This window comes from Tachysurus fulvidraco, chromosome 16, assembly GCF_022655615.1.
Source record: "Tachysurus fulvidraco isolate hzauxx_2018 chromosome 16, HZAU_PFXX_2.0, whole genome shotgun sequence".
Taxonomy (NCBI): Eukaryota; Metazoa; Chordata; class Actinopteri; order Siluriformes; family Bagridae; genus Tachysurus; species Tachysurus fulvidraco.
The window spans coordinates 20,097,906-20,125,205 of NC_062533.1; the positions used below are offsets into that span (position 1 = coordinate 20,097,906).

General features: G+C 38.1%; 1 protein-coding gene and 1 pseudogene across 1 annotated transcript; both read left to right on the top strand.

Annotated features, from left to right (window-relative positions):
• Window positions 1-1,190: 1,190 nt before the first annotated feature.
• On the top strand, window positions 1,191-26,768 carry LOC125138450 (annotated as a pseudogene).
• Window positions 20,835-22,534, top strand: LOC113647998 (vascular endothelial growth factor receptor 1-like). The gene is made up of 4 exons (XM_047801440.1): window positions 20,835-20,942; window positions 21,052-21,369; window positions 21,497-21,838; window positions 21,930-22,534. The coding sequence occupies exons 1-4, from the start codon at window positions 20,903-20,905 to the stop codon at window positions 22,037-22,039; spliced, it is 810 nt and encodes a 269-aa protein (XP_047657396.1). The 5' UTR covers window positions 20,835-20,902; the 3' UTR covers window positions 22,040-22,534.
• Window positions 26,769-27,300: the final 532 nt, after the last annotated feature.

Below are 27,300 nucleotides of genomic sequence, written 5' to 3' on the forward strand. Positions count from 1 at the left end.
GAAATAATCCATAGTTTAGAATTAATTTCTGTGTGAAAACAAACCTGGGATTATGAACCAAAGCTCCTAACAAGCCTAGAAACACTCATGAGAGTAGACTGAAGTGTTCAAGCCATGTCTGAAAATACTCTTAACACATGTGTAGAAGTGTTACTGGCTGCAGCAGCGATCTCTCTCACACTACGCTGTAGTCTCAGTTTAAATGAAATAGCATTGTGGTTTCTGAGTTTCAGAGGCTGGGTGTTTTAGCCAGCAGCTCACACACACACACTTATTCTGGGTCACGTTAACGGTCTAAATGTCTTTATGTTAGAATCTCAGGCCAAAACACAAAAGCTGGAATTCATTCATTAAAAATATCTTTAATAAATAACATGTATGTTAAGAGCACTATTCAGACTGAGCTAGAAACCGTGCTCTAACTGTGTAAGGCCTGATATCCAGCCTAAAGGACTCAACAACAGAGTAAAGTATAAACTGACAATTTTGTAAACATATGAATAATTATGATAAGCCCAAATAAAACACTGAGTCAAGTCAAGAAGCTTTTATTGTCATTTCAAACATATATAGCTGCATGAGTCTATGGGTTTGACAGTTTCACACCTTAACGGCCTCATGTAGCTGTTAGTTTGAGATATTTGTGTTCCATCTCTGTGTGTGTGTGTGTGTGTGTGTGTGTGTGTGTGTGTGTGTGTGTGTGTGTGTGTGTGTGTGTGTGTGTGTGTGTCAGAAACCAATCCGACTTTAGAAAGAATACTGATGAGGTAGAACACAACAAGACAACAGTTCTGTAACACTGACATATTTAGTGGCAAAAAAAAGGTCAAAGGTCAAAATGAAGGCTTTTTTAAATGAATTTGCAGTAATTATAAAAACCGAGTCAACAGTCAGCAATAAAAACAACAAATATCAGCCAGAGGAAAAGAAAAAGAAAGAACAAAAGAGAACAAGGGAAAAAACACTTTCCTAATGGAACTTTATGGTATCTGAGTAAAGCTCCATCACCAAAGTCAGACCCAGACATGTCCTAGTCCACGCAATCTAAACTGTCCTGTAGCGTAGAATCTAAACTGTACCACCAGCATTGTTTGGTTCTGAGGGCGGGTTTAAGTTTGCACGAGCAGGAGGGAAGCGTGATCTGATTTGAAGACAGGGCGGGGGGTGGGATTTGTAGGCATCCCAGAAGAAGTCCACTATGAACATCGCTGACTCTCTAGTGGTCGAGTTTAATAGCTGTTACTGAGAAACTACATGCTGCTAGATCAGCCAAGCTGTCATCTGTCCTCATCCTACTCGACCTTTCAGCAGCGTTTAACACAAGACTTCAGACTTGGAATTCATCGAGCAGCATGGCAATGATCTGAGTCTGGACCTGGTTTTGTACTGAACACACAAGTTCATTAGATCACTTGGTGTGAACAGGAACGATGATCAGACTCTTTGTCGCTCTTTGTGCTCTTTTTTCTCTCTTCACAGCTGGTGAGTAACTTTCTGAAACTTTAATGTAAAACTATAATATTTTATATTTAACTCATTTACTGACATTAAATATTAAACATTTTTACAGTGAAAACTTCTGACATCAAGGAGATTGACGTGATAACAGTAAAGCGTGGAGAAGATGTAACTATGAAGTGTAACATTAGCAGTGACACAAAGAAAGAGAATGTAGTTTGGTACAGACAGATTTCAGGAAAATTACCTCAGTTTATTGCAAACCATACAAGAGCGATTTGGGCTACAGATTTAGTGAAGGATTTAATGATGATCGTTTCAGTTTTAGTGTAAATGACAAAAAATTTGATCTCAGTATTAATAACACAAGAGAAGATGATGAAGGAGAATATTTCTGTGGAGAAATGGAAGGAAGTGCAGTGAAGTTCACATCTGGAACACGTCTGCAATTTAAAGGTAAACAGTTTTACTCTGATAACCTGCTAATTCCAGATCAACACTTTAACCAGAATTATGTCTACATATGTATTAAATGTTGAATATTTCACTTTATTTATGTTTAGTATGATTTCTGTTTATTTTCTTCTTTACTGATGTACTTGTAAAAAATAAAGACACGACACACCGTCCAACATCTGGAACAAAACACGGAGATTCACACAGCAGCACAAAAACAAGTAATAATTTGGCTTCCTTTAATTTTGATGGCAAACAATTATTTACTGTTTCATATAATGTATATTTAGGATCATATCTTTTTATTTGCTGCTTTTCTGATGTATCTGTAAAGATAAAGACACGACACACAGTAATACACCTGGAACTACACACAGCGATTCACCCAACAGCACAGAAACAGGTAATAATTTGGTTTCCTTTCACTGTCTATAACAGAATGTTCCATAGTGACAACCTCTCACTGTTCATAAATCATACAATATTTATACAAGTTGTAGATTTATACATTGTGTGTATTTTCATCATTCCAGGTGAACAGAAGTGGATTAATCCCTTAATAGCCTCCAATATATTCTCTGTTATCGTAATCACACTTCTGCTTGGAGTTTTATATAAAAATCACAGAAAAGGTTTGTTTATTTTTATTTGTTGTTATTTATAGAGTTATTGTATAAAGTTGTTGTATGATGTGAATTTCATCTTTACTTGTGTGTCTTATTGTTCAGATGCTTCATCAAGCAACCATCAAATTCCCACCAATCAGGTAATCCAGTCTTCTATTAACTGGGATTCTGTTCTGTTAAATAAATCCACATCTGAATGCACAGAGAATTTTAATAGACATCTATTCACCTAAATATCAGTGTAGTCATTATTTTAGTCTTTTAATCCGCTCTGATTAATAAACAGCTCTTGTTCTTCATCAGACTGCTGCTGATGATGATGATGTCTTGAACTATGCAGCTGTGAGTTTTGCTAAAAAACCTTCATCCTCCAGAACATCCAGAGCCAAGAGCCATGAAGACGTTTACGCTCAAGTTAAAATAAAATAGAGAAATTATTTTTCCATAAATATTAAGAGCCTGTAAGTGAAAGAGAGCTGAATATAAAGATTCCAACATTACTGATGAGATGTGGCTGTTTAACCTGAAATTACATTTCAGACACTGAACATTAAATCAGATTAAAAATGTATGTTGAGACCGATGATGTGCCAAGAAGTGCTTTATTTTAAATGTTTTCAGACTATTTACATTAACAAATTTTACAAATACCACAGTGTATTTTTTGTGTTCATATTTAAGCTAATTTTAGCAACATGTTCATTCCCACAGATGTCTCTAAATGACTTCACTGGTTGTATTAAAATTTCTGTTTAGTAGAGAATTAATAAACAAATCTTACAGGTCAGTCTACAGTTGCCTTGTGACATCATTTATAGCCCCAAAAAACACAGAATAAGCTCTGGGGTCTCATTTATAAAGCGTGCGTATGCACAAAACGGGGCTGGAAACGTGCGTACGCCAGTTTTCGCGTAAAGGTTGTGATCTATAAAAAACAAACTTGACGGGAAAATGTGCGCACCTTTAAGCAAACTTTGAGACGTGCGTACGCACATTCTGGAGACAAAGGGAATTGGCGACACAGATGGTGAGGTCGTGAACTGAAGTTAGATTGTAGAAAATTCATGTGAGAAGAACGATTATAAGAATTAATGACATTAAATTTTCACTCCATTTCATATGTTATATCCACATTATCATGAGGATTAAATCCAACAGTGTTATTTGTGCTGATGATTCTAGTAAAATCCAAACGTAATTCAAAATGTATTAAAAATAAAATAATAATAATAATAATCAGCGCTACTCCGTACAGGATGTATCCTGCCTTGATGCCCAAAGACGCCTGAGGTAAGGCTCCCTGTGACCCGAGTAGTTCGGATAAGCGGTAGAAGATGAATAAATGAAGGAATAATCAGCGCTGCCTTACAGTCACATTGTCCACAACGGGAGCGCAGAAGGAGATGGAACGACTACATGTGATACAGAATAGCATGAAATACCCTTTTATTAGAGAACTGCAGAACACAGTGTAAAAACTACATACATATATCATAAAATGTCAAAGTCTGCAAATACAGTCATGAAGCACAATCGCTGCTCATCATCGGTCCTAACTATTACGGTGTTCATTACAAAACCGTCATGAAGACGAGTGTTCACTATAACATTTTCGTCTTAAATTTTCGCACACAAATTAATTCTGTGATTTTGTCAAGGTGTTAACGATCAGTCTAATTGCTAGAAACATATAAATCCTCCGGTGACACGGGTATGTAATGCTTCATGATGGCACTGCTGGCACTGTTGGAGGATTACGCCAATGGCAGAATAAGGAGAGAACGAGTTTTCAGGGACCATGATGATTTCCTGTCCCATGATGATGACTGGCTAATAAGCCGATTTAGATTCCCTAGAGCTGTGCTCTTAGATCTATGTGTTGAATTGGGTCCAGTATTAGAGAGGGCAACACACCGGAACCATGCCATCCCAGTCCAAATACAAGTCCTCACCACTCTGGGGTTCTTGGCAACCGGCTGTTTCCAGCGGGAATTGGCAGCCAGGTAAATTATATATATATATTAAAAACATATAAGTAATCCTTAACTTTGTGTCTAAAACCTTTCCGTATATGAAATAATTCTATTGGAATCTATCATTTCACCCTATAGGTCTGGTATATCACAGCCGTCCCTGAGTGCCATAATATCTGTCGTTTTGAATGGAATACTTAATATGGGTAGTCGGTACATCAGGTTCCCCTACAGTGTGTGAGATACATCAGGTTCCCCTACAGTGTGCGAGAACAGGCCGAAATTACAATGAAATTTTGCATCAATGTCTGGTTTCCCAAATGTAATCGGCGCTTTTGACTGCACTCATGTTGCTTTAAGGGCACCATCTGAAAATGAATTTGCTTATGTTAATAGAAAGCATGTGCATTCTATTAATGTGTAAATCATATGTGACTCCAACACGACCCTCACAAACATTGTGGCACGCTGGCCTGGTTCAACACATGATTCCTTTATCTTGACACATAACAGTGTAGGGAACAGACTAAATGCAGGCGCAGTACGTGATGTAAGTTTAACAATATTAAAAAGTAGAAAATGTAACAATTTTGTTTTTAATATATTTATAACAATGTTGTTTTTAATATAATTATGACCTGCAGGCGACAGTGGCTACCACTGAGATGTTGGCTCCTCACCCCATTTTTAAACACACAGAGCGCAGAGGAAACTCATTATAACGAGGTCCACTCTCGTGCCCGCGCAGTCATTTGCATTGATGATTTATGGTTAAAAATGGGCGTGTACAGGGCGGGATTTGAGGCTGGTTCACGTACGCACATCTGCGGGTGATCTGTGATTTATAAAGGGAACATTGCTTACACGAGTGCATATGCACGGTTTTATAAATCGGAATTTTTTTTGCGTACGCCTTTTTTGGCTTTTGGGCGTACGTAAACTTTTAGTAGGGATCCTAAGCACAGATTTATAAATGAGACCCCTGGTCTCTATTTTAAACACTAAACAATTTTAGCAGTTTTGTTGTTTCTATTAACTTTCCCATGTATCGTCTTGTGTGAGATGATCTCAAACTAAACACCAGCATGAGGACAGTGTGGTTTTTTTTACCACGTCAAGGTGTTAAAGTTCAGCAACAGTTTGTGTGCAAGTTTTGAATAAATACAAATGCAACCTTTATATTTTTTAGAACCGGTTAATATTTTGTTGTCCCCAGTGTCACAGCACAAAAATAGAAACCTCAGGTAATAGTGGAGCATGTGAAAAGGATTTAACAACCAAACCATGAGATGCTCGCTTACCCACTCACACCATACTTTCACAACTTACTGTTGATATCTCTCCCTAGAAACCGTGCACACAGAGCAAAGGTGAATGTGTAGACTTGTCTAGAATGTCTATGAATGGTGTAGTTTAAGATTCCACTTCACTGGAAGTAAGACTTTAAGGACAAACACTGTTCTATCATGACAATGTCCCTGTGCACAAAGTGAGCTCTATGAAGACACGGTGTGATAAGGTTGAGTGAAAGAACTTGAGTGTCCATGGAGCTCATATTGTGTAGACGGGGCAAAGTCCTGATGGAACGGCTTTGAGCCTCTCAGTTCCAGTGAAGTGAGCCTTAGCATTAGCTTTGGCTTTGCAGCTATGTCACCTAATCATCACCTATTTGCTCCACTGTCTAGGCTTTAATACTGAAGTTGTGGTTCACGCTCTCATTCTAAAGTTTTCCCCTAATGAAATGATGTCACTCACTCTCATGGCTGTCACCCTATGGTCTGGATATGGATCTTTTATCCTGCTGTCTTTGCTAATAGAGTTCTAAAAATCTACGTTTCTCAGAAATAAAGCTGTTACTAAATGAGAAATGTAGTTGCATGTGTGTGTGTGTGTGTGTGTGTGTGTGTGTAGGTATGTGTGTATGTGTGTGTGTGTGTGTGTGTGTGTGTGTGTGTGTGTGTGTGTGTGTGTGTGTGTGTGTGTGTGTGTGTATGGTGACATGATGCAACTGGTGTGGAAGTGCAGTAAGTCTTCATTTGCCTGAAGAAGACCCAACAGGGTCGAAACGTTGCTTTTTAATTAATAAAGATGGGAGTTTAAAAAGTGTTGTGGACATTACAATTTTTTTACTTTAACAGTTTCTTTTGTCCTGCACCTGCCAGAAGGTGGGATGTGCACACAGTTACTGATTTAACAGAAGTGCAGTAAGTAGACATTGCATGCTTTCTTGCTAACTTGCTAATCTGCTGCCATTGGCTAGCCCTTGTGGTGAATTGGGGAACTGCCTTGAGTGTAAGCCTCTTCATCAACAAGACTCCTGCCAGCCCTCACTGCTTCCAGACACTGTAACTGGGAGCTTTGATGCCCCATGCTACATTTGGTAGGGCATTTTGCAGTAGTGCCCAGAGGTTGTTTATGGCCTGCCACTGCCCTGCTAAGCTGCTAGGTAAGACTTCTGAGACAAAAGTATGGATATTGCTGTTCTCAGTGAAGGCTCCTATGCAAAGGTTCTTTGAAAGAAGTGGGAGGTGCTTATACATTCTTCTGGAAAGTCTACCTCCTGGTGGCTAATATCATTATGGTGTTGGACTAACAATTAATAATTAAACTTTTTACTGAGCTTTAATTAAACACCCACTACAATGAATGAGAGGCTGATGATGTTCCGTATCCCCCTAACAAAGTGCATATGTGCCCACAGAGCCATCATACAACTGTGTGACTACAACAGTTTGAAGTCAAGTCGAATTCTGCAACCAAGTCCTCCTGAGAAACTAATATGTCAGGGTAATGTCTGAGTTCATTATAGACTTAACACTAATTCCTTCCTGCTGAAGTCTTCAAATGATAGATTAGGTATGCTTGTAATTATCTGATAGTTAAAGACAATATGTACATTATGTGCAAAGTGCGGGCAGGAACTCCAGCAAGTCATCATAATTAAAAGTGAGAGCCAAGATGTGACACAGACATGGGGGCTTCCTGGGACATAAAGTGTCCAACTGCTCTACAGTCAGCAAAGAGAGACAGGACTGAGTAATCACACCAAGGTCTTTTACTGCTGCACATGATGAAACAAAGACCAGGGTTCCTCTGGAATCAGAAAGCTTACATCTGACTGCATGTGGTCCTAGTACAAGCACCTCTGTTTGTCAGAGTAAAGCAGGAGGTAGTTTGTAAGCCTCCACTGTCTGGTAGGTGAATGATGTCATCCGGAGCTCAGTGTGTAACCTGCTGGACTTGGATGTAATCTAAGGGAGTAAACATTGGAGAACATGATGGTTGAGTGAAAGGCTGTCTAAGGTTCATTTTTAGCCTGGCACAGGCTTTCACCTCCTTGTGATGATCAACAGGACTTATAAATATTAAGTGAAGGTAAAGGTCATATGTTCAGTCATTGTTATTAGCTGCAGCAGCTCTCTGTCACACCATGCAGTAGTTTCAGTTTAACAGCAATAACATGTGGTTTCTGAGTTTCAGAGACGAGTGTTTCAAAGTGTTTTAGACTGTAGCTATTTTGGGTCATGTTAACAGTCTAAATGTCTTTACAATAGAATCTCAGGTTAAAACACAAAAGCTTAACTTTATTAATAAAAAGTCTTTAATAAATATCATGTAGAATACTAAGAGCACTGTTTACTCAGACTGTGCTAGAAACTGCTCTAACTATATAAGGCCTGTTATCCACCCTAAAGGACTTAACAACAGAGACACAGTTGGAATTAAATGATTCATATCTTCCCAAAGGTTTGACTTTATAACTAAATTAAGGATGAACCTGAATAAAACATATACAGTGTTATTTATGCAAAATGTTTAGACAAAGTGCTGCTGCAGTCTATAAGTCCAGCAGTTTCACACCTTTGTTTGTGGTTAAAACGTTAATGGCCTCATGCTGCTGTTTGTTTGAGATGTTTGTGCTGTACTTTCCATCACACCAGATAGTGTGTGTGTGTGTGTGTGTGTGTGTGTGTGTGTGTGTGTGTGTGTGTGTGTGTGTGTGTGTGTGTGTGACTGTTAATAGAAACATTTCTGTGGTTTTGTATCTGAGAGATACAAACAAATGACACAAAGAATTGTTAGACTTTTATAAAGCCGCCATTAGAACATTAGAACAGAAGTTGAAGCTCAGAGACACGTTTCATTATTGAGAAACTTCAGTAATAAGTAGAGAGAGAAAACTTTAAAGATAAAATTAATATAGTTCATCACTTCAACACATGGACATGTCAGTATCTTTCTTGTAATGAGGGTGTTGTAGTGACCAACACATTCACACTAGGATAAAAGTTCTCTATTAAACAATGATAACTTACACCTGACTTACACCTGACTTACAACTGACTTACACCTTACACCTGACTTACACCTTACACCTGACTTACACTTTACACCTTACACCTGACTTACACCTTACACCTGACTTACACCTTACACCTGACTTACACTTTACACTAGAGGTCTTCACGGTCCACTTAGATCCGAAAACCTGAGGTCCGACCCGAGACCTGAGCGGGTTCGGGTCTAAAAGTTGCACGGCATCGGGTCTAGGGTAATTTAAAATGAATGTGTTTTTACCGAACGGACCCGAGAAGACCCGAACTATTGTATCTTGCGTGTTTATCGAGTCCTTTTCCAACCTCTCCTCTGTTTGCCAAGACCGCTTGCAACATGTGGCTGGTGACGTGTGGCTGGTGGTAAGCTAATTTTCGTTGAAACAGACCTGTCAATCAATTTTTAATCCATGCTGTAGCGGTTATTTTAATGTAGAGTTATGCAACGTTCGGGTCCAGTCAGATTAAAAAAAATTGCACACGGGTCAAGTTGGACATGGGTCTAATTTTTTCGGGTTTGTCTCGGGTCGGGTCTTTCTTTAAAAAAATAATAAAATACGCACGTCATGTTAGGGGTAAAAAGTGATTCGGGTCACTTCTGGTCGGGTACATTTCTTTAGGCCCGGGAAGGCCTGTACTTTACACCTGACTTACACCTTACACCTGACTTACACCTTACACCTGACTTACACCTGACTTACACCTTACACCTGACCAACAAGACAACTCTTCTGTAACATTGACACATTAAGTGGTAAATAAACTCAGTGTGTTAGAAAAGGTCAAAGGTCAACATGAGAGATTTTTTAAATGAATATGCAGTTATTATATTATAAAGTGTAACACAACAGAGTCAACAGTCAACATTAAAAACAGCAAATATCAACCAGGTGGAAGAGGATTAAGAAGAGGGAAGAAGGAAAAAACACTTTCCTGAAGAAAGAATATTTGGTATCAGATTAAAACTCCACCTTAATGTGATCTGTCATTGTGATCTGGTCTTTTACTTAGATTTCTGATTTGATTAATTAGCATTGGGTGGTGTTGAGGGCAGGTGTAAATGGGTAGGAGCAGGTTGGAATAGTCATCTGATTGGAAGAAAGGGCAGGGTTGGGATTTGTAGGCATTCCAGAAGAAAAAAATCCACTCTGAACATCGCTGCCTTTCTTGAGTTAAAGAGACAGGTGTGACAGGTGTGCTGAGGCGGGAATGAATAGACAAGGGAAGAGGCGAGTGACGTCCACAACCAAGTGGAAGCACCAAGTGAAATCCACAGCCAAGCAGAGGCCCGAGTGATGTCCACAGCCGAGCAGAGGAACAGAGAGACAACCTCGGCAAGCCGCAGCCAGACAAAAAGTGAGGCGGCGTCCTCCACGGGAAAACAGGAAGTGAAGCGACATCCTCCAACAGAACAGATGTGTGATGTCCACCGAAAAAAAAAAAAAAAAAACATAAATAAATAAAATAACCCAAAACTTCAGTGAACAAACCAAAAAAGTAAAGGGCAGAAAGAATAATCCAAAGAAATGCTCCCATAATTATCCAATGCCAGGCTAGACGCCATCCTGCTAGACACTATCCTGCGGAATCCTTCTGTCAGAGAACAGGGTTTTTTTTTGTGTAAGACAGATTCAAAAAACAAGACACAACAGACGAAGACATTACAGAGATAAAACAAAGATTTTGCACTGCCAATGGCAACACAGCACAAGTGAATAAGAAAGACAGTTATGCCCCTTTTCCACCGAGGCAGTTCGAGTGCTGGTTCGGAGCCAGAGCCTAATTTAGAACCAGTTCTTTCTGTTTCGACCGCCAAAGCACCGGCTCCGAACCAGGAAAAGTGGTTCTTAAGTAGCACCAAAACGTTGCTGGTCTAGACTTAAGAACCGCTTGGGGCGGGGCTGTGGGCGGGGCTACTGTTAGCGCATTTGATAATGTACCTTAAGTATACTAATGTTTAATACACTTTTACTTTACTGCGATATGATACATTATCAGCACACATGATAGTAGGTAGCTACATGCTAAGGCTATATTTTTTTCTGTGTTAATGATAAAATAACGTTATGTACTTTTTCGATTACAACCTCCGTTTATACAGATTACACGGAGCCGCACGTACACGTTTTATTCGCCGCGTTTGGATGCCAATGTAGGTTTCACAAAGCCATGAGCATTAACAGTAAAGCAACATCCGCCATCGTTGTTGTGTTTGTGTTTGCCGCTGCTGCGCTAACGTTGCTGGGATACGTGACACGTATACAGTGACGTCACACTCGGCGCTGTGATGGCTCACTAGCCGGTGGAAAGGCAAACCGGATCTTAGAAGGTTCACCAGTGGAACCAACTCTGAACCAGCACCCGGCTCTATCCGGTGGAAAAGAGGCATTAGACACATAAGGGACAGGTGTGCTGAGGTGGGAGGAATAAAAAAGAGTGGGGCAGACACATGAACACAAAACATAATCAAAAGGAACATGGCAAAAGTCCAGGCTACATCCTGACATCCCCAAATCACACCAGTTCATACTGTAACTGATCGTTGAGACGTGTCTGAGACTGAACAAGGGTTCTTAAACTGTTGTAGTTCATTTGTTAAATGCAAACCTACATGAGTTCATGACTTTTGTTAGGAACCTATGGGTTCAGATGACCAGGTCATGTTTTATGCTATTATTAGTGTTTACTTCAAAGAAAACAAAATGCCATTAAAAGTATCAGAGGTGTGTTTTTAAATGCATTCACTGGGATGGAACCATTAAGAGATAGTTATTGTATATTTAGCTACAAAAATATGAAAGTAAATAAATATTTAAGGTCATTGAAGGTACAAAACTGGAGCTTAAGCTGAAAGTGACATACGTCTAAGTATGGTGACCCATACTCAGAATTCGTTCATTGCATTTGACCCATCCAAAGTGCACACACACAGCAGTGAACACACACCCGGAGCAGTGGGCAGCCATTTATGCTGCGGCGCCCGGGGAGCAGTTGGGGGGTTCAGTGCCTTGCTCAAGGGCACCTCAGTCGTGGCCGGCCCGAGACTCGAACCCACAACCTTAGGATTACGAGTCAGACTCTCTAACCATTAGGACTTGCCCCTGGAAGCTCATAATTAAAGCTGTGTTCTTTAGTTTGACTAAAAGTAAAAGATAAACATATTTAGAGAATACATTTTTTTGTTCTTCATTAAACTTCTTCTATCAGAGAGATTTCAGCACACAGGACTGATAAAGCTCCAGTGTATCATATCTGTAAAGTCATGTGACTCGTCACACCATCAGAATAGACAAGAATTCACTGTGAGCTTCACACCTCATTACAGCTAATGGACCAATCAAATCAGTCCACAGCTTCAAATCATCCAATCAGGTGTGAGTCTGGACCTGGTTTTGTACTGAACACACAAGTTCATTAGATCACTTGGTGTGAACAGGAACGATGATCAGACTCTTTGTCGCTCTTTGTGCTCTTTTTTCTCTCTTCACAGCTGGTGAGTAACTTTCTGACACTTTAATGTAAAACTATAATATTTTATATTTAACTCATTTACTGACATTAAATATTAAACATTTTTACAGTGAAAACTTCTGACATCAAGGAGATTGATGTGATAACAGTAAAGCGTGGAGAAGATGTAACTATGAAGTGTAGCATTAGCAGTGACACAAAGAAAGATAGTGTAGTTTGGTACAGACAGATTTCAGGAAAATTACCTCAGTATTTTGCAAAATCATACAATAAAGAATCGGGCTACAGATTTACTGATGGATTTAATGATGCTCGTTTCAGTATTAGTGTAAATGACAATAAATTTGATCTCAATATTAAAAAAACAAGAGAAGATGATGAAGGAGAATATTTCTGTGGAGAAATGGAAGGAAGTGTAGTGAAGTTCACATCTGGAACACGTCTGCAATTTGAAGGTAAACAGTTTTACTCTGATAACCTGCTAATTCCAGATCAACACTTTAACCAGAATTATGTCTACATATGTATTAAATGTTGAATATTTCACTTTATTTATGTTTAGTATCATTTCTGTTTATTTTCTCCTTTTCTGATGTATCTGTAAAAATAAAGACACGACACACCGTCCAACATCTGGAACAACACACAGAGATTCATCCAGCAGCACAGAAACAAGTAAGAATTTGTCTTCCTTTCATTTTGAAGGTAAACAAATATTTACTGTTTCACATTATGTATATTTAGGATCATATCTGTTTATTTGCTGCATTTCTGATGTATCTGTAAAGATAAAGACACGACACACAGTAATACATCTGGAACTACACACAGCGATTCACCCAACAGCACAGAAACAAGTAATAATTTGGTTTCCTTTCACTGTCTATAACAGAATGTTCCATAGTGACAACCTCTCACTGTTCATAAATCATACAATATTTATACAAGTTGTAGATTTATACATTGTGTGTATTTTCATCATTCCAGGCAAATACAACTTGATTCTTGCCTTAACAGCCTCCAATATATTCTCTGTTATCGTAATCACACTTCTGCTTGGAGTTTTATATAAAAATCACAGAAAAGGTTTGTTTATTTTTATTTGTTGTTATTTATAGAGTTATTGTATAAAGTTGTTGTATGATGTGAATTTCATCTTTACTTGTGTGTCTTATTGTTCAGATGCTTCATCAAGCAACCATCAAATTCCCACCAATCAGGTAATCCAGTCTTCTATTAACTGGGATTCTGTTCTGTTAAATAAATCCACATCTGAATGCACAGAGAATTTTAATAGACATCTATTCACCTAAATATCAGTGTAGTCATTATTTTAGTCTTTTAATCCGCTCTGATTAATAAACAGCTCTTGTTCTTCATCAGACTGCTGATGATGATGATGTCTTGAACTATGCAGCTGTGAGTTTTGCTAAAAAACCTTCATCCTCCAGAACATCCAGAGCCAAAAATACCCATGAAGACGTTTACGCTCAAGTTAAAATAAAATAAACAAATGATATTTTTTCTGAAGCCTTCTTCAGTTTTTCTCAGCATTTTTTTCTTGAAATAGTTCAGATTATTTCTAAGATGCAAAAAAACTAATATTATTGTTTTTGATATTGAAGGTCTTTAATTAAGTTTTGTTTTTGTGGGCCACTGTTTTTGTCCATTTTTAAGTTGTTTCAAATTAATAAAACATTAACTTTTCCAGAAATATTAAGAGCCTGTAAGTGAAAGAGGGCTGAATATAAAGATTCCAACATTACTGATGAGATGTGGCTGTTTAACCTGAAATTAAATTTCAGACACTGAACATTAAATCAGATTAAAAATGTATGTTGAGACCGATGATGTGCCAAGAAGTGCTTTATTTTAAATGTTTTCAGACTATTTACATTAACAAATTTCACAAATACCACAGTGTATTTTTTGTGTTCCTATTTAAGCTAATTTTAGCAACATGTTCATTCCCACAGATGTCTCTAAATGACTTCACTGGTTGTATTAAAATTTCTGTTTAGTAGAGAATTAATAAACAAATCTTACAGTTCAGTCCACAGTTGCCTTGTGACATCATTTATAGCCCCAAAAAACACAGAATAATCTCTGGTCTTTATTTTAAGCACTAAACAATTTTAGCACGTTTGTTGTTTCTATTAACTTCCCCATGTATCGTCTAGTGTGAGATGATCTCAAACTAAACACCAGCATGAGGACAGTGTGTTTTTTTTACCACGTCAAAGGTGTTAAAGTTCAGCAACAGTTTGTGTGCAAGTTTTGCATTAAAACAAATGCAACCTTTATATTTTATAGATATGGTTAACATTTTGTTGTCCCCAGTGTCACAGCACAAAAATAGAAACCTCAGGTAATAGTGGAGCATGTGAAAAGGATTTAACAACCAAACCATGAGATGCTCGCTTGCCAAGTGACGCACAAACTGAGCTGTGATCTTGGGGATCTGAAGGGAGATACATAGTTTGAAGGAGATGAAGTTACCTGCTGAACCGGAGTTGAGGAGAGCTGAAATAGAAATAGAGTGATGGAGAAAAGATATAACACTTGAGTTTGTATGACTGTACTGTCGGAGAGTTTTGTTGCCACAACAAATCTGCCCATTGGAGGGCCTTTCCTTGGAAATGTGAATTGATGAAAGCTATTTTGGAGCCTTCGGTGGGGTATTGCTGCGGCTGCATCTCAAACACGAGTGAATATTGAAGCAAAAATACGGTGCGATTCTCTGTCGAACCAGAGTAGGGCGCCAGGCTGGCCATGGGGGATGCGACTACGGTAGCAGTCGAAGTTGGTGCTGTGTGGTGACAGGTGTGGTGGTGCTGGATTGTAGCGATGAGTGAAGAAGATCCACTAGTTCGCGAATGGGATCCGATGCTGGAACATACATCTTGCTTACGGTACTAGGTCACACGCTACAGACCAAGGTAAGCAAAACAGAGTGCGGTTTATTGAAGAGTCCATGAACATATATATCAGGGAAGAAAGTAGAAAGCTACTCTTGGATATTGGGTTTTTGTGATCATAGCAGGACGTTTGGGAATCTAGTGCATGGACGCTTTTCTCCTGGGACTTCTACAGAACGTTGAAGATGGCTGCCTTGGTTTCGTCATTCCACAGACACAAGAATCCTTTACAGCCAAAACTGTACATTTTTTTTTAGCCGACTGCTGTGAGACAAATGGGAGTCTGGAGCTTGAATGACTGCAGAGAAAATCATGTTAGTACATACGAGACCAGACAATGAGTGAGTGACTGAGAGTGGCTTATATAGGGGGGGTGTCGATTGGTGAATGCGGAATAGGTGGTGCTGATTAGTACTCAGGTGGATGTGAATGCTGGTGAGTGAGGGAAGGACCTGGTTACTCTGTGACATGTGGCTGTTTAACCTGAAATTATATTTCAGACACTGAACATTGAATCAGATTAAAAATGTTTGTTTAAGTCCTTTATTTTAAATGATTTTTAGAGTATTTTAAATTTATTAACAAATTACACAAATACCACAGGTTGACCATTTTATGTGTTTCTATTTAAAAACATTAACACAAAATATGTTCATTGTGTAGGGCACAAAACAACAGCACTGAGTCAGGAAGTCAGAAACTGAAACGGGAAGCACCTGCCCTCAGGACAATCCAATGCTGCTCGGACCAATCAGACGCTATACTACAGAACTCTTTTGATCACGTGGACTGGGACATGTTCCGGGCAGCGTCTGATGATGACGACATAGAGGCTACCCCAACTGAAAACCGTGGATTAATAGTGATGTTCAAGCGGCCTTGTCAGCGTGGACATCTGCTTTTAAATCCGGGAATCCTGATGATCGCAAACAAGCCAGCTACGATCTCAGGAAAACCATCAAAGCTACAAAAAGGCAATATAAAAACAAAGTTGAAGAACAATTCAACACCAATGATGCAAGAAGCTTGTGGCAGGGCATCAACAACATCACGGACTTTAAAGGGAACAAACCAGCGACTGTGAACATTGCCGCCTCTCTACCGGATGAGCTAAATAACTTTTCGTTTCGAGGCTCACAACCCCACCCACACAGAGCTGCTGCAGAAGATGTGAGTGCACTCTCCGTCTCTGTCACGGATGTAACCCGATCCTTTCGGCGAGTAAACATCCGCAAGGCTGCGGGTCCTGATGGCATCCCAGGCCGTGTGCTCCGAACATGCACATCCCAACTAGCCAGTGTGTTCACAGACATTTTCAACCTCTCCTTTTGTCTGTCTGTGGTTCCATCGTCCTTCAAAAAATCCACCATTGTGCCCATACCAAAGAAAAATAAAATGCCTAAATGACTGGAGACCAGTTGCTCTCACACCCATCTTCAGCAAGTGCTTTGAGAGACTCATCAGAGAAACAATTTGCATATCGTAGCAACCCTTCCACAGACGATTCTATCGCTTTCACCCTTCATACTGCTCTCTCCCACCTGGAAAATAAGAACACCTATGTGAGAATGCTCTTTCTTGACTACAGCTCCGCATTTAACACTATAGTGCCTGCCACACTTGTTGTGAAGCTCCAGACTCTGGGACTAACAGATCTCTGTGCAGCTGGATTCTGTATTTCCTGACAGGCAGGAGTCAGGTGATAAGAATGGGCAGCAATACTTCATCCCCGCTGATCCTCAACACTGGTGCTCCTCAGGGCTGTGTCCTCAGCCCACTCCTGTACTCCCTGTACACACACGACTGTGCAGCCACACATAGCTCCAAAGTCATCGTCAAATTCGCTGATGACACAACGGTGATAGGCCTGATCACTGACAACGATGAGACGGCCTACAGAGAAGAGGTGAGCACCCTGACTACATGGTGTCAGGAGAACCACCTCTCACTCAACATTGACAAGACCAAGGAGCTGGTGGTGGATTTCAGGAGACAGAGGATTAAATACAAACCCATCACCATCAACAAGACACCTGTGGAGCGTGTGAGCAGCTTTAAGTTTCTCGGCGTCAACATCAGCGAGGATCTCACCTGGGCCATACACACTGATGCAGTACTGAAGAAGGTACATCAACGCCTCTTCTTCCTGTGACGGCTGAGGAAGTTTGGAATGAGCCCCAGCATCTTCAGAACATGCTACACCTGCACTATAGCGAGCATCCTGATGGGCTGCATCACTGCCTGGTTTGGAAACAGCACCGCTGGCAACCGTAAAGCTCTGAAAAGGGTCGTGCGAACTGCCAGCCACATTGTTGGAGGTGAGCTTCCCTCCCTCCAGGATATCTACACAAGGCGATGTATAAGAAAGGCCCGAAGGATCATCAGTGATTCCAGCCACCCGTCCCACAGACTGCTCTCTCTGCTCCCCTCAGGAAGACGTCTCCGCACCATCCGATCCCGCACCAGTCGACTATGGGATAGCTTTTTCCCTCAGGCTATCAGACAGTCACAACTAATTCACCCTACAGCATACTTTACAATATGGTAAGCCACACACTGCACCTTAACTTCGGACTATCCACTGGACTATACACTCACACTGCACTAGACACACTGGACTTTACATACACACTGCACCTTAATGCCATAATCCATCTGCTACCACTAGATACCATCCGATGCACACTTCTGTACCTGTACAATCTGTTTTGCACCTTATAGTATTTTATATATAATATATTTACATATACAATCTGTACCTGTACAATCTGTTTTGCACGTTATAGTATTTTATATATAATATATTTACATATATTTACACATATACATATATAAATGTAGTGCTACTGAAAGGAGGCCCAATAGCACACTGTGTGTACTGACACGTATGAGCATATTGCACATGTTCATTTGCTGATTCCATTATCTGTTTGTTAATTGTACATATTGTACACACATTGTGCCAGCTATATACAGTATATGAGCATACTGCACATTTCACCTGTTGAATTCATTATGTTTGTTAATTGTACATATTGTACACACACATTGCACTATAAAAAAACTATATGTATGAGCAAATTGCACATTTTCACTTGTCAACTCATTACCTATATATTTATCAGTATATCTGTACAACTGTTCTGCAATTTCTGGAGTTTCCTCCTAAGAAGTTCACTCACCAAGGCACATGTGCTGTGGTGATGTGACAATAAAAGTGACTTGACTTGACAGATGAAAACAATGCCGGTAGCGCAATTTATTCAGTGTAGGGGCAATGGGGGGTGGGGGAGTGAGTGAATGGTGATCTGACTGCCTCAGGCTGGTGTCGTTCATGCCGGCATGAAGAACCACAGCTCCGGTGTGCTTGCTCAGGATCCCAGGTACCTGTGCAGCGACATCAAGAACACGAGCACTAGGTAAATAGCGAATGTGTACCTTACCTTTAGCTGCAGTAGCATGGATGTGGCACACGATGGAGTCTCCAATGATCACAGCGTTGCATTTTGTCTTCTATTTAATCCAGTCCTTTATTAACTGGGATTCTGTTCTGTTAAATAAATCCACATCTGAATGCACAGAGAATTTTAATAGACATCTATTCACCTAAATATCAGTGTAGTCATTATTTTAGTCTTTTAATCTGCCCTGATTAATGAACAGCTCTTGTTCTTCATCAGACTGCTGATGATGATGTCTTGAACTATGCAGCTGTGAGTTTTGCTTCATCCTCCAGAACATCCAGAGCCAAGAGCCATGAAGACGTTTATGCTCAAGTTAAAATAAAAACTGTAAACCAGTGCTCTCAGCATTTTTTCTTGAAATTCTTCAAATTATTTCTAGAATATAAAAGCCTATACATTTTGTTTGATTTTGAAGGTTAAAATATCAAGAAATGGCTGTTGGTACAAAATTTGCTTAAGTTTTTGTGGACCACTTGAATTTTGGTATTTTCCACTTTTCCAGAAATTTTAAAAGCCTGTAAGTCATTTATTAAAGTCAAGATTCACCATCAAATTCCACAAATACCACAGAGTGACATCATTTTCTTAATTTCTTATATATTACCTAATGAAGAAAATTAGAAACATGTTCATTGGAACAGATGTCTGTAAAGGGCCTCACTGATTATATTCAAAATGTATATGAATGAAATGTATATAAGCACTAAACACTTAAGCAGTTTTGAAACAATCAGGTTTAAGCAGGTTTGTGTTTCCATTAACTTTAACATTATTGTCTAATGTGAGTTGTTCTCAATGAATGTTTTTATTTTAACAACTAAACACTTCCTCAGATTTGAAACAGTTTAAGCAGGTGTGATGTTTCCATTAACTTTCACATGTATTGTCTAGTGTGAGATGTTCTTAAACCAAACCCCAGCATGAGGACGGCGTGTGGTTTATACCACATAAAAGGTGTTAAAATGCAGCAGCAGTTTGTGTGCAGGTTTTGCATGAATAAGAATGTAACCCTTATCTTTTGTAGAAATGGTTAACATTATGTTGTCTCCAGTGTCCCAGGAAAATAATAGAACTTTCAGGCTATAATAGTGAAAAGGATTTATTTAGTGACCAAACCATGAGACGCTAGATTACCCACTCACACCATACTTTGACATCTTCCTCTAGAAACAGTGAAAGGTGAAAGTGTAGAAATGTCTAGAATGTCTTTGAATGATGTAGATTCCACTTAATTGGATCATAGACATGGTGTGTGAAGTTTGAGTGAAAGAACTCAAGCGTCCATGGAGCTTTGACCACAGGATGATGTGATGAGACTAGTGTATTAGTGCAGTAACTTTAATGCTTTTTTACTAATCTTCTCATCTGCAGCCTGCTTCTGCTGCTAGTCCTTGTGGTGAATTGGGAAACAGACTTGTGTGTAAGCCTCCCCTTCCCAGTATATAACATCTTCACCAAGATGCCCGCCAAACCTCCCTGATTCCTCTCTGATGAAATTCAATCATGTGCTAATAGAAAAGACATTTTTTAAAGATAAATTATAAAAAAAAATTAAATAAAAATAAAGGATTTATTTAGTTGTCCCAAGCCTGCCTCCCATCTCCTTATTCCTACCCGAGCCTTGGGAAACATAACAATCCTGCACTCAACACAGTAAACAAACTCAATCTTGACCATTTCGAATATTTTACACTTATTAGTCTTTGTGATCGTTTTTCCATGAATTCTTCTGCAGCAGGTGGAATGGGAATTACACACATGTTCACACCTCTAGTGGAGATCTCATCACTCTTTTTGTATTGTTCACATTTTTTTGTATTCATTGATTTAAAGTCAGTTAGAAAAAAATAATAATATACATATATATATATACATAAACTAATCCAATAACTGCTGAGTTCAGCTTTGCAGGTCATCTCAGACTTTCCAGTGCACTGTGATTATCTGGATAGAGTTCTATGATCACTGCAGTCAGAGAAAACAGCCACATGGGAAGATTTGTCAGTTTAGTAAAATATTTGCTTGTATGAGATCGTGTTATATCTGGGTATAAACTCCACCATCAGATCTCATTACAGCCACTGGACCAATCAAATCAGACCACAGCTTCAAATCATCCAATCAGGGGTTGTCTCTAAACTTGGTTTTCTACTGAACTGTCTGAGTTCCTAACATCACTATCACTTTGTTTGTACAAGAACGATGATCACACTCTTTGTTGCTCTTTGCCTCTTAACATCAGGTGAGTTACATTTTTATATTTTTATAGAAATCTTATAAAATTATAAAAATACAATTCATGACATTTGACTTTATTACTAAAAACCATTAAACAATGATTTTTTTTCCAGTGAAACCTTCTAACATCAAGGAGATTCAAGTTAAAAAAATAAAGATTGGAGAAGATGTTACTATAAAATGCGGCGTGTCCAGTGACAAAGATAACCTTTTTTGGTTCAAACAGAGTTTTGGAAAGGTTCCTCAGTTGTTAGGGAGAACAGTGGGGAAAGATTTCAGACCTAATGATAAACGCTTCAGTGTTAGTGATGTAAAATTGTTTAATCTCAACATTACAAATGTGACAGAAGAGGATACAGGAACATACTTCTGTGTAGAAATGCTGAACACTTCACCAGACTTTACATCTGGAACCCTTTTGGTTGTTGAAGGTAAACAGTTTTACTCTGATAACCTGCTAACTATAACTAATAACTAGCTCCAGATCAAGCCTTTATGTAGAATTCTCTGTAATTTCACACCACTCATTATTTATAGTAATATTTTACTAAATTAAAGATGAGGAGAGGAAACGATCTCCTCCAGCTGTAACGGTGTTGGAGAACGGAGAGTCGCTCACACTCCAGTGTTCAGTACAAGCCATTACTTCAAGCTGTGAAGAACCGAGCGTGTACTGGTTCAGACACGGCTCAGGAGAATCTGATCCAGGAATCATTTACACTCATGGAAACACCAGTGATGAGTGTAAGAAGAGCTCTGAGGCTGGTTCTCCTCCACAGAGCTGTGTCTACACTCTCCCCAAGAGGAAGCTCACAACCTCTGGTAAAGAAACGCTCTACTGTGCTGTGGCTGAGTGTGGACAAATCCTCTTCAGGAATGGAATTATACCTTCAGAGAAAAGTAAGACCTCTTCTTCATAAACAAATTTAACTTTAAACTTTCATTATCCTCAAAAATAAGTGTTTTAAAACATCTGTATTTTTCCATACAGGTTGTTGTTTCCAGAATCAGGTGATGATCTATCTTTCCATGTTTAGAGTTGGAGTTCTTGCCTTTCTGGTTATTATCTTTACAATCATTTTTTGTTGTAAAAAGAAATAAAAAGAATTGTTAGTTTCACTTTTGCTGTAATTTACCATGCATTATTATATATTGTCTTTCTTGTTTTCTTGTGATCTCGACATAATAAAACTCAGTTTTCGTAATTGTATAGCGAGAAAAATCACAATAATAAAGTTACAGACATCACAGCCTACTTCTTAAGTGTCAGACACTTATGTGGAAGTTGTCAATCACTGACAGACAGAGAGCTGTTTCAGTTTGAGTCCCTGATCAGAGCAAACACATTGATCCATGATGCTGCATTACTGAGCTTTGCTAACTCTAGAAAGTTTTTTTTTTGCAAAAATCACGAAAAAATTAAGTCACAATAACGATAAAACAAGAAAGAAAAAAACAATAAAGTCCTCTTTATTTCTGAGATCTTAATATTCCATCTTGGTCTGTGATTACATTGACATTTTGCTTGTAGTTTTGTATTTTGGCTTTAATATATTTTAAATAAAAAAGTCTCAGATGTTTCACTGTCATGTAGAGCTGCAATGAATGTACTGAAAAAATACTAACTCAACAGTACGGAAAAATAAATTGTTATTCAATACATGATTTAAATGTATCTTTCTTTCTTTCTTTCTTTCTTTCTTTCTTTCTTTCTTTCTTTCTTTCTTTTTTCTCTCTATTTATTAATTTATTTATTTTATATTTAAGCTTCTTAATGTAGAATCATGAATACATGTCAGGACATTTGTTTTTATTTTATTTTATGAACATTTCTTAATGCCCTAATAAAGATAGAATCAACGTTTTACTTTATAACACTTTAAACCACAGAGCTGTTACCACTAACAGAGCTCTACGGCACATAAACAATCCATAGAAACAGAACGTTCAAACAGTGTTTCAGAAAACAGTCACAGCAAATGGTAGGCAATGGTGTGCACAAAAACAAATTATTATAGCTATGGCAGGTAAAACAGCAGTAAAAATACATATTCCAGGCAGAACTCATGAGGGTTAAACAGTCCTTGCTCTGTCCAAGATGGCTGTCACCCCAAAAGTGCTTGTCACATGAGGAATCGTACTTTGTTAATTTGTCTATACATTAGTGTTGGTTTACAGGCTACAAGCAATAAAAAAGGTCAAACTGTAAACCAGAGACACCAGGCAAGGGTTTGAACATGATGCAATCAGGCTTGGATATTACACAGCTTGAATGAAAAGCAAGAATGTGTATCTATGAAGCCTTTATAAATGCGATATAATAGTCTCATATCCTTTTTCATGAATATGAATCATTTAATAAGTAACTGTATAAAACATGCCCATATTTATTTATTTCAAACCAAAGATCTATAAAGAGCTAGAAGGATGTCCTTGTAATATTAACTTTTACTTTAAAATATTGTACAGTAGAAATAATCCATAGTTTAGAATTAATTTGTGTGTGAAAACAAACCTGGGATTATGAGCCAAAGCTCCTAACAAGCCTAGAAACAGTCATGAGAGTAGACTGAAGTGTTCAAGCCATGTCTGAAAATACTCTTAACACATGTGTAGAAGTGTTACTGGCTGCAGCAGCGATCTCTCTCACACTACGCTGTAGTCTCAGTTTAAATGAAATAGCATTGTGGTTTCTGAGTTTCAGAGGCTGGGTGTTTTAGCCAGCAGCTCACACACACACTTATTCTGGGTCACGTTAACGGTCTAAATGTCTTTATGTTAGAATCTCAGGCCAAAACACAAAAGCTGGAATTCATACATTAAAAATATCTTTAATAAATAACATGTATGTTAAGAGCACTATTCAGACTGAGCTAGAAACCGTGCTCTAACTGTGTAAGGCCTGATATCCAGCCTAAAGGACTCAACAACAGAGTAAAGTATAAACTGACAATTTTGTAAACATATGAATAATTATGATAAGCCCAAATAAAACACTGAGTCAAGTCAAGAAGCTATTATTGTCATTTCAAACATATATAGCTGCATGAGTCTATGTGTTTGACAGTTTCTGTGTGTCTATGTGTTTGACTTAATGGCCTCATGTTGCTGTTAGTTTGAGATATTTGTGTTCCATCTTTGTGTGTGTGTGTGTGTGTGTGTGTGTGTGTGTGTGTGTGTGTGTGTGTGTGTGTGTGTGTGTGTGTGTGTCAGAAACCATGTCCGACTTTAGAAAGAATACTGATGTTGTTGAACACAACAAGACAACAGTTCTGTAACACTGACATATTAAGTGGCGAAAAAAAGGTCAAAGGTCAAAATGAAGGCTTTTTTAAATGAATTTGCAGTAATTATAAAAACCGAGTCAACAGTCAGCAATAAAAACAACAAATATCAGCCAGAGGAAAAGAAAAAGAAAGAACAAAAGAGAACAAGTGAAAAAACACTTTTCTAATGGAACTTTATGGTATCTGAGTAAAGCTCCATCACCAAAGTCAGACCCAGACATGTCCTAGTCCACGCAATCTAAACTGTCCTGTAGCGTAGAATCTAAACTGTACCACCAGCATTGTTTGGTTCTGAGGGCGGGTTTAAGTTTGCACGAGCAGGAGGGAAGCGTGATCTGATTTGAAGACAGTGCGGGGGGTGGGATTTGTAGGCATTCCAGATGAAGTCCACTATGAACATCGCTGACTCTCTAGTGGTCGAGTTTAATAGCTGTTACTGAGAAACGACATGCTGCTAGATCAGCCAAGCTGTCATCTGTCCTCATCCTACTCGACCTGTCAGCAGCGTTTAACACAAGACTTCAGACTTGGAATTCATCGAGCAGCATGGCAATGATCTGAGTCTGGACCTGGTTTTGTACTGAACACACAAGTTCATTAGATCACTTGGTGTGAACAGGAACGATGATCAGACTCTTTGTCGCTCTTTGTGCTCTTTTTTCTCTCTTCACAGCTGGTGAGTAACTTTCTGAAACTTTAATGTAAAACTATAATATTTTATATTTAACTCATTTACTGACATTAAATATTAAACATTTTTACAGTGAAAACTTCTGACATCAAGGAGATTGATGTGATAACAGTAAAGCGTGGAGAAGATGTAACTATGAAGTGTAGCATTAGCAGTGACACAAAGAAAGAAGTAGTTTGGTACAGACAGATTTCAGGAAAATTACCTCAGTTTATTGCAAAATCATACAATAAAGAACTGGGCTACAAATTTATTGAAGGATTTAATGATGCTCGTTTCAGTATTAGTGTAAATGACAATAAATTTGACATCAATATTAAAAAAACAAGAGAAGATGATAAAGGAGAATATTTCTGTGGAGAAATGGAAGGAAGTGTAGTGAAGTTCACATCTGGAACACGTCTGCAATTTGAAGGTAAACAGTTTTACTCTGATAACCTGCTAATTCCAGATCAACACTTTAACCAGAATTATGCCTACATATGTATTAAATGTTGAATATTTCACTTTAATTATATTTAGTATCATTTATGTTTATTTGCTGTTTTTCGGATTTATCTGTAAAGATAAAGAGATGACACACAGTAATACAACTAAAACCCCAAAAAGCAGCAATGAAACAGGTAATAATTAGATTTCCTTTCACTGTCTATAACAGAATGTTCCATAGTGACAACCTCTCACTGTTCATAAATCATATAATCACTGTCTATAACAGAATGTACTATAACCTCTCTGATCAAACTTAAACCAAAGCTAGCTATATATCTGAATTGGGGGGTTTCACATAAGTGATGATCCAGACATTATTTCTGTTTATTTTCTCCCTTTCTGATGTATTTGAAAGATAAAGACACGACACACCGTCCAACATCTGGAACAACACACAGAGATTCATCCAGCAGTGGAGAAACAAGTAATAATTTTTCTTCCTTTCCTTTTGAAGGTAAACAAATATTTACTGTTTCACATTATTTATATTTAGTCTCATTTCTTTTTATTTGCTGCTTTTCTGATTTATCTGTAAAGATAAAGACACGACACACAGTAATACATCTGGAAGTACAAACAATGGTTCACACAGCAGCAATGAAACAAGTAATAATTTGGCTTCCTTTCACTGTCTATAACAGAATGTTCCATAGTGACAACCTCTCACTGTTCATAAATCATACAATATTTATACAAGTTGTAGATTTATACATTGTGTGTATTTTCATCATTCCAGGTGAACACGACTGGATTAATCCCTTAATAGCCTCCAATATATTCTCTGTTATCGTAATCACACTTCTGCTTGGAGTTTTATATAAAAATCACAGAAAAGGTTTGTTTATTTTTATTTGTTGTTATTTATAGAGTTATTGTATAAAGTTGTTGTATGATGTGAATTTCATCTTTACTTGTGTGTCTTATTGTTCAGATGCTTCATCAAGCAACCATCAAATTCCCACCAATCAGGTAATCCAGTCTTCTATTAACTGGGATTCTGTTCTGTTAAATAAATCCACATCTGAATGCACAGAGAATTTTAATAGACATCTATTCACCTAAATATCAGTGTAGTCATTATTTTAGTCTTTTAATCCGCTCTGATTAATAAACAGCTCTTGTTCTTCATCAGACTGCTGATGATGATGATGTCTTGAACTATGCAGCTGTGAGTTTTGCTAAAAAACCTTCATCCTCCAGAACATCCAGAGCCAAAAATACCCATGAAGACGTTTACGCTCAAGTTAAAATATAATAGAGAAATTATATTTCTAATTTAAAGCACCAGACAGTAGAAACATTGCTGTAAGTTAAATTTTAATAGCTTTTGCATTTTAAGGAGTCAATTTATTTTTTTCAAACATTTAATATTGTTACATTTTTCTATATAATTATTTTTATATTATTAGTCTGTGTTTATCTGCATATTGTTGTGAATTTTATGTGCATATATTTTTAAATAAATAAACCAAACTATAAAAAGAAATCTTCATAATACATTATATGTAAATACAGTATATTAAAAAAAAACATTGATAATTTCAATGTTTCCAACATTTAATAAATTCAACTACCTGGAATAAATTGGAGTTAAAGCCTCGGGTTGTTTCTGTAAAGATGTTACTAGGTTACAGAGCGCTGGTTGTTCTTGTGGTCATTCGGTGCCTTAATTCTGTTCCACATGAGCTGTTCTAAAGTCCTTATATTGTGTTTGCATTTCTTTAAGTTTCCTCTCCTTCCATAAGCAGTTTCTGCATGCTGTTGTTTAGATGTGACTTATGCTTAGAAAAATGACAGTAATTCAATGAGTAGAGGTCATTGTGTCTCAAATTTCCATGTGAAACTGATCCCAGTCAGTGTAGCAGACAGTCTTGCAGCATTGAGGTAGCATC

What these genes read in the sequence shown, in the direction of transcription:
- LOC113647998 (XM_047801440.1), top strand. Translation starts at nt 20,903, where the DNA reads ATGATCACACTCTTTGTTGCTCTTTGCCTCTTAACATCAG. An exon ending in TCTTTGCCTCTTAACATCAG is followed by an intron (nt 20,943 to 21,051) that starts GTGAGTTACATT and finishes TTTTTTTTCCAG; the next exon opens with TGAAACCTTCTAACATCAAG. An exon ending in AACCCTTTTGGTTGTTGAAG is followed by an intron (nt 21,370 to 21,496) that starts GTAAACAGTTTT and finishes ACTAAATTAAAG; the next exon opens with ATGAGGAGAGGAAACGATCT.